Source organism: Bradysia coprophila, unplaced genomic scaffold (genome assembly GCF_014529535.1).
Source record: "Bradysia coprophila strain Holo2 unplaced genomic scaffold, BU_Bcop_v1 contig_732, whole genome shotgun sequence".
NCBI lineage: Eukaryota > Metazoa > Arthropoda > Insecta > Diptera > Sciaridae > Bradysia > Bradysia coprophila.
In genome coordinates this window covers 1,875,586-1,884,211 of record NW_023503972.1, presented here as the reverse complement: position 1 = coordinate 1,884,211, position 8,626 = coordinate 1,875,586, and the positions used below count along the sequence as shown (strand labels likewise).

The 8,626-nt window shown below is 37.4% G+C and overlaps 1 protein-coding gene across 1 annotated transcript; it reads right to left on the bottom strand.

Moving 5' to 3' along the window:
• Positions 1 to 5,193: 5,193 nt before the first annotated feature.
• LOC119083982 (odorant receptor 67d-like) lies at positions 5,194 to 7,152 on the bottom strand. Its single transcript, XM_037193795.1, has 7 exons — positions 6,826 to 7,152; positions 6,252 to 6,763; positions 6,094 to 6,193; positions 5,937 to 6,026; positions 5,721 to 5,876; positions 5,479 to 5,656; positions 5,194 to 5,397 (listed from the first exon to the last, which is right to left on the bottom strand). The coding sequence occupies exons 1-6, from the start codon at positions 7,132 to 7,134 to the stop codon at positions 5,606 to 5,608; spliced, it is 1,218 nt and encodes a 405-aa protein (XP_037049690.1). The 5' UTR covers positions 7,135 to 7,152; the 3' UTR covers positions 5,194 to 5,397; positions 5,479 to 5,605.
• Between the last annotated feature and the right edge of the window lie 1,474 nt (positions 7,153 to 8,626).

Below are 8,626 nucleotides of genomic sequence, written 5' to 3'. Positions count from 1 at the left end.
TTTTTGAGTTATTGAAAACTATAAATTCGGAATTATCCTTTTTAGACCGGAAAATCTGAAGATAACTACGACGAAAAAATATGCTAGAATGTATAATTCACCGAAACGTTGGGCGTTGTTGATTCTTATTTAGGTCTGAACTGAATGGACCGTGTAATTGATTTATTTTTAAATGATGTAAATTATTGTTCTGTAGGACAAAAGTGTACTATTTTGTGCACTATTTCGATTCAGCTGTTTGACCAGATGGTCCACATAAACTAATGGAAGTTGCAGTTGCACTGATTTCCGATAAGACGAATAAAAGGAGTGGAAATTGAATTGAAGTTAAGAGGGTACAAGGGTTTACTTCGGACAAGAAGCAAAAAGGGGATTAACGGTTAATTTGAACCTTACTTAACAGAAATGTGTTTTAGCATTTATGAAATTACTTGATTTTCACAATTATTTTTCACAATTAAAACACGTCTACAAGGCAAAAAAATTTTCCACTTTAGGTATATTTTTCGGCAGTACATCGAGAATAATCTCATGAGTTGCTATATCAAAACATATTAGGTCGGTGGCCGAAGATCTCGGGGAGATACCCCCATATGCTTGTTTTTAGCAGATTTTTGAAAATTATAGTTGATTTAATGAAACCTGAACCGATTTCACTAAACTTTTTTTTTGCTGAAAGCTATTGACAAGACGCGTAGTTTGACACCAATATGAGGTCATTGGCATAACGTCTCGGGGAGATATGACCAAAAAGTGTTTGTTTGTATTCGACTTTCCAAGATAATCTCAATAAATCTCAAATGTATTTTGTAAATTTGTTTTCCTGTAGATGTGAACGCTATAATTCCACAATTGCTCCAAATGACATGAATTTTTTTTTTTTTTTTAAGATTTTTGGTTCATTCTGCTTTAGATAGATAGATAGATAGATTCATTTATTCATAATCATGCGAAGGCCGAGCCTTATACAAAGTTAATTGCGCACAATAAGCATATAAATAACACGACAGTAAACATAAAATTCATTTAAAAAAAAAAAAAAAAAACAGGAAAAATGAGGGTTTAGTTCATCGCCAATCAAACTATGAGTAAAGTACAAAAACGAAGATAAAATAATTACAACAGCTAGTGGGGAAAAATATAAGAATATAAACAGCAATTAAACCGATCTCACTTGAAGCTCATTAAACACAGCCGAAATCAACGGGCATAATCAAAGTAGCGTCTGCGAAACACGTCAAACGAGCTAGAACATCTTATATCAACAGGCAGCATATTCCAATCCACTAATCCTTTCCCAAACAGTGTTTTTCTCAGCATATTATTGAACCTAGGAATTTCCGCTTGTTTCATTCTTGACGAGTAATTTATGTTCACAAGCTCCTTCAGGTAGCTTGGTGAATTCGAGTAGATCAACTTGTACAGGAATGCCATATTTCTGAACTTGTAGAAGTCACACAGTGTAAATCCAATAAAGCGAATAGCATAAGCGTCGACATTCGTTCGCCTGCTAAGTCCATATACGTATCTAACTACCGCATTAAAAGCACTATTCAACAGTTTTTTGTCACCAAATTCCAGGCCATGTGCAAAAACTGTACTGCAATAGTCGAAATGTGGCATCAACAGGGTTTTGGCTACATTTCTCTCGTTCTGAGCGGTGTTGATTGTGCAAGCGGCCATAGGCTCCTAAGGCCAGCAAATACTTTGCTATGTATCTGCTCTGCATGATCATTCCATTTAAACTTATTGTTGATTAAAACGCCCAGGTTCTTAACCTTGTTGTAAAATGGTATAGAAACACCGTTCAGACGAATGAGTGGACTAAAATCAGTTAAACCGGCCGAGATGACAAGTCCTTGAGATTTCTTAGCACTTAGTTCCAGCTTGTTAACAGCAGCCCACCTACTGACCTCGTTCATATCACAGTTCATCTCATTTATACTGCTCGCCAAATCCACATTAGCAAAAACCTTGTATAATTGCACATCGTCCGCAAACAGGTGAGTTAGCATAGATCTAATCGGTGCCGGCATGTCATTTATGAACAGCAGGAAAAGGACCGGACCCAAAACAGATCCTTGCGGCAGACCTCTAGTAACTGGAAGGAAGCCTGACAGTACTCCGTCAATGCAACCAGCTTGTACTCGTCCACTCAAATAGTTCAAAATCAACGCTACAGCAGTTTGGTCGAAGAGGAACTGTGATCGCAGCTTTCCACTGAGCAGTTTATGAACCACTGAATCAAACGCTTTAGTAAAGTCCAGGAGTAGCATAACCGCTGTCATTTTTTTATCCAGTGTTCTTTTTATGTCGTCGGACACTTTCAGCAGGGCTGTAGTCGTACTGTGCAGTGGTCGAAACGCAGACTGCCGATCTGCAATCAATCTGTTTGTCATTAAGTTATCCATCATCTGATTTTTCAGCAGGATTTCAAACACTTTAGAGAAAATAGGTAGGATGCTCAAACCACGGAAGTCGTCCAGCATGAAAGTCTTGCTCTTTTTGTGACTGGGGAGAACTTTAGCTCTTTTCCATTTGCTCGGGCATTTCGAGAGCATGATGCTACTATTTATAACGTGTGTTATGTGTGGAAGAATATCAACGATAATAATCTTAATGAATGCCAACGGAATACCATCCAGACCGATTGCATTGGTTTTAATCGCTCTCACCGCATCGTACACTTCCAGTTCACTCACAGATCGAAAAGCAAAACGTGTCCTATTATTTGACTCATCTTCAGGCGGATGTGGCTGGGGGTATCTGGTATCAGTTTGAGCGAACGATATGTCATTGGTTTCTGCAGATCGAGAAGTGGAATGTTCGTTGAATTCATCAGCTGTGAAGGCGGGCGACATGCCACTTTTTCGTCCATTTACAAGACCTAGGTCTCTGGCATTTTTCCAAACTTGTTTCATACCAACCTTTCGGTCAAGTCGGGGCCGTAGGAAGTCTTTTTTGGCGTTTTTAATTAGCTGCGTCGAAACATTCCGAAACTTATGGTATGGCCTCCAGGTTGGCAGCAGACTTATGAGCCTTATATGCACGTTTGGCTATTTCCTTATTGATCAGAGCAACACTAATCTCTTTCGTAAACCAGGGTTTGGTAGAATTGATACTATTTTTCGGCGAAAATCGTCGTAGCGGAGCATGTTTGTCCAGAAGGCGCACCAGAGCATCATTGAGGATGGACACCATAATGTCGACGTCAGTACATTCAAAGATTCGGTCCAAATCGCTGTCCAATATGTCACTGGCCAGATTAGAAATATTAATCGACCTGTAGTGGCGCCGTACATTAGGTGTGCTGGGTACAATGTTTTCGGATATAGCATATGAACCAAAAATCAAATCATGGTTAGATAGGCTCGTGGAAATTTGACTGAAGACCGCTACTTTATCCAGGTTGTTCGTAAGAATTAAGTCAATCAGCGAGGGGGTCTGGTCAAAATTCGTTGGTTCTGATCCAATCGATGCGAGTCCATATTTATCAAGACAAGTAATAAACCTGCATGTGCTGCAACAACGAGATTTACATTTAGTGCAGTTTCCATCAGCAGTACGACGCAGTAGGTTTTCATTAAAGTCACCCATGATGATGACGTCCGAGTATTTGGGTAACAGTTCTGATAGAGCATCATCGAAGCAATCGATAATCTCGTCTACTCTAGGGGCTTTGTAGTACGCACCAATGAGCAGCTTTGAATTCGGAAAAATTCGGCTTTGAAGTAAGGTAAAATCACTTCGACCCAAGCGTTGCCGAAATTACATTTTTTCAAATAAAAACGATAATAATAATAAAGATCGGTGCCGATCGAAAGTTACAGCATATGACTTCACGAGAAAAAAAACATTGAGTCAATCAGGTTAGTTGGGCTTCGAATTTTAACTCGTCGAGGTTATCTCGAAAAATTTTGTTACCATTTTTTTAAACGGTTTTGAGCCAAAGCAACATTTTCTGTGGGGTAACAACCACCAATTGCGAAAAAAAAATTTTGCTGGCTATTAATAGCCTCCGAAAAATATCACTTTTTTAGACATATCTCGCCGAACCTCATATTGGGCTTAAACTGCGCATCTTGACCATAAAAAAAGTTTACCGAAATCAGTTTTTATTTGGTGAAAATATTTCGAAAAGTCACAAACGTGTAACGCAACTAACCACCGACTTTTGCGATCAAACAAGTCACACTTCACAGGCTAAAAATTCCAATTCGTGTTGGTATGAAAGCACTGTGTCTCCTGAGTATTAGAAAATTTATAGACTGATTTGTTACCGCAAAACATAGCCAACACAGCTCACTTTATGCCTCAGAAATGGCCAAATTTGTAACGCAACTAACCCTGGAGTAGCCCATGTACAAAGTAACAATAATAAACAAAACACTGTTGCCATTTTTATCTTTTCCTGATTATAAAATTAACTGACAGCTGAATTGAAGTAGTGCACAAAATTGAAAGTCGGCCACTGTAAACAGAATATCTGAAAAATGTCTGCGAAATTTTATGTCACACTTTAAAAGCAATAAATTGAATGACTATTCAAAAGAATGGCAAGAATATTTTTTAATAATTTCTATGAAACAAATCAATATTTTTTTACCACGAAAAATCTTTTCATTGAAATACGAACTTTTTTCTCCACATCGCACACGATCTCTTGAAATAATTATTTTTAGTATTTTTGGTATTTATTTATTCAAAATTTATTGTTTAAAAGTCGAAGATATATTTGTGCCTCGCTCAAACGATTTTCCATTTCCACTGCTTGCAATTTTTTTTCGTCTGTTCTGCACAGTACGACTTCCTCCCATATTGGGTAGGTAACAGAGACCGCCCAACTGTCTATTGTTCTTTTTATTCACAAGTGCACCACTAGTTTTGTTCCCACGCATTCATAAAAACTTCAGAATTAAGTTTTCGACGAATCGATTGCTCAATAAATCCAGCAATGTAAACAACGGAGTCGGCAATCACCTGATGCATAGCTGACAACCATTCCTTTGTAATCTTGAGCCGACATTGTCATCCTCATCTGGGCTTTGTAGAATCTTAGAGCGCGCTGACGAGACGGTTAACATGCTGATGAGGCAAGACAGTTTTAAGATAAAATGACAAAACGAAGCAAATTTCAATCCAACAGTATATTTTACGATACTTGCAATGACAACAAATAAGAAAGTGTATCCGCTCAGATGCAGTAAGAAAATGGTGTTTTGTTGACGCTCTCTATCTCTCTCTGATGACAATTCAGGTGAGGAAATTATTATTTTCTCAGCTCTTGTTTTTCACTTGGGGCAAAAGAGAGTATTTTCTCTTTGCAGCCACTTTGGTTTGGTTGAAGCAAATCGATATGTTTTCTTCGTGAATAGAACCGGTTAGGTGTTCTCGTCTCTAGAAATGAATTTCGGATAAAAACCACGCAAAATGCGTAAATGTGTTGAGATAAAAAGTTAATTTATCGCTCTTCCACACCTTCTACGTCAATGTGTGCTTGTTATGTAAGTTCCATTTTTTTTTTGTTAAATCAAGTGTGTTGGTTAAATTGATTAATTTTGATGCGGTAATCATTCTACAACACAGTATACTACTGACTATACTACTAAACTGCTTCGGCCAAAAACGTGTAGTAAGAGTAGATGCTTTTAACAATCTACAAATAATGATGAGTCCATAAATTTGAATTTGAATTGAAATCAAAACTCTATCCAGAATACCTGAATTCCAGTGGTGACTGACAGCGGTGCCAACGGTCCAATCCATAATTCTTGGGCATTCATATTGGAGTTCAATAAGTCCAAATATATTTTCTGAGAATGAAGATCGTAGGTGTACCACTTGCATTGAATTAGTATGTAGTACATCCGATCATTCTAAACCACTAGACGTGTTAGAAACAGTTATCATCGATGACCACATTATCAACCACTTACTATGATCGTGACTTTGGTTCCAAAACAACAATGAAATAACATTTCCACAAACATACCGTACGCAAGTCCATAACCGGGCATCCAATCCTCCTATCATTCATCGAAAAAAATGTGTCACACTCTTCAAGTGCTGGACTGTAAAGCTAAAAAGACTCACCATTTCGATTTCGTACAGGCAAATAATTTGAGAGATGTATACTATCGAAAAGTAATAGAAAATTGTTTCGTCGAAGATGTTCTTAACTTCGGCAATGAAACTACAAATAATAAATGTGTTACTCTCCAACTTCGGGATCAGATTCTCAACGATTTTACTTATCCTTATCCTGACATTTCTGACAAATGTTCCTGAGGAACGAATATCGTTCTGACAAATTGGTTGCTTTCTTGTTTTCCCAGAGCGCGTCCAATTGCTTAATATCGGATTCGATAAGGTCCACTTGAATCGAGTAATTTGAGATTGATGCGACAAAATTCATGGCTATAAACATAGAACTCCATACTAGAACCACACCCATCACTGACATTATAGCATTCGCTATTAAGAACCCAGACAACTGAGTCTGATCAATGAAGATCATCTCGATGGGTAGAAGTGACAGATACTCTCCGCGAAGAATATAGGATTTTAGCGGATTGTACGAGAACACTAAGAGCGACGATACTTCTATCATACAAATGAGTTTGTACAATTTCAAATTTTGACGTTGCTGCTTTTCTATTTGTTCGGCCAAACTACCAGCCTGGCGAGTAATTTTAAAACTGAAATTGTGTAGAGCCGTTATATTCTTGTTGAATTTTATGAAGCATCTGACTCTTAAACCGCACTAAAATTTATGTTTCAGTTTTAATTTTGTTTTCGTTTTTTATTTACTACAGCTAAAATTACCGATGCTCCTCCGCCATACACAGCACACACTTCTAAAATTCGCTTGTATTCACCATTGACAAAATGACTGATTTGGGTGTAAATAACTTGTGTCCAAAAAAATATAACAAGTAGAACGGTAAAGCAATGCCTTAGATTGCCTTTACCAGTCCAATCATAGCTGCATTTCCAACCCAAAACTTTACCAAAAAATTCAATGAAATTGACAATTTGTTTCAGCGCTTCGCTTTCGCATTTCGTATTATTGGCTGTGCCATCAACCTTCTTGGTTGATTTTATTTTTTTAACCGATTCTCTCATTTCATCCATATTCTAACGATGTTAAGATGTTAAGAATCGAATGAGTACGTTCATGTATTTGCTCTTGAACATTGAAAATGTAGGTTTGTTCCATAGAGTGTTATGATGAAAGAGAAAGAGATATTTTGACAAGTACCCCAAGGCAAGTTATAATAAACTGGTCTTCGGTCCTCTCGCTCTCAACGTACCACGTTGAAAGAGAAGTAAATACTTTGACAAGTACCCCAAGGCAAGTTATAATAACTAGTCTTCGGTTTTCTCGCTCTGATCATAACAGTCTATGCGAATTTACTGTCAAATTTCATCCATAGAGACATAACATCATAAAAATTTATATGAAAACTGATCTCTATGGATGAAATCGTGTTCGTTCGGCCAGTGAAAATTCGTGTTTACAGTTACTTCGAATAAACTTATAGGTCTGTTGCAAGGTTTTTTGAACTGTCAAAACGTCATCCATAGCAAGGCTGTACATTTTGGGGAGGTCACGCAGATGCAGATACGCGGGTTACACACCACGTTTCATACAAAAAATTCACCACGCCATACAAATTCAATTTTGGTGAATTTGTTTGTATGGAAAAGGTGTGTTCCCGCGTATCTAATAAAATGGCGATCTGCATGACCTCCCCAAAGAATACAGCCTTCCTTGATCCATAGAGCCATAACCAAAAAATTATAGATTAAGTCCCAGGTTATTGGAAATGTCAAAAATCATCCACAGAGAACCTAACCTGAAAATATGTGCAGTGAAAATGAGCAGGAGCTTTGTCCTCGTGTTGAAAAGTTTGAATGGTTTTCTTGTAAAATAATGAGCTTCACTTACGCCATACAAGAAACAATTAAAATTTCACCTTTACAATAAATTTAACGTTTTTTTGATCCAGACAAAACACTAAATTAAACGGCAGCTAAATAATTTCCATTTTTTCACAGAGTTGAGGTTGAGGTTATCTATGGATGACGGTATAAAAGACGTACTTGATCTATTGTTGACGAAATGTTCTCAAAAGCGTTGAGGTTATGGCTCTGTGGATACTTTCGCTCGTTTCCGGCTTGTCAAAAAGCGTTTTTACAGTACGATGGAACAGACCTATTGTGATGCACAATTATTAATTGAAACTGGTCTATTTTGACATCTATAATTGATATATGTCAAAATACATCAGTTTTACTTAATAATTGTTCATCCAACGCACTTCAAGCATGAGTGGTATTTTTAATAGGGTACTGAAGCTTGACAGTGTGTCATACAACGGTAAAACACTGTAAAAATATTTTCATGGAAAATAGGGTTCTTTCTGCAGCTATGAGCACTTCTGCTTGAAGTGCGTTTGGTTCACCACAATAGGTCTGTTCCACCATTTTTGACCAGCAGATTCTTTTGAAAAACAGCGTACAGAAATCGAACCCACATTGCCCGTTAACTAAATGACCTCAATTAAAAAAAAAAACAAACAATATCACCCATCACTGTCAACTGCTGTGGCTGTGGCGGTAA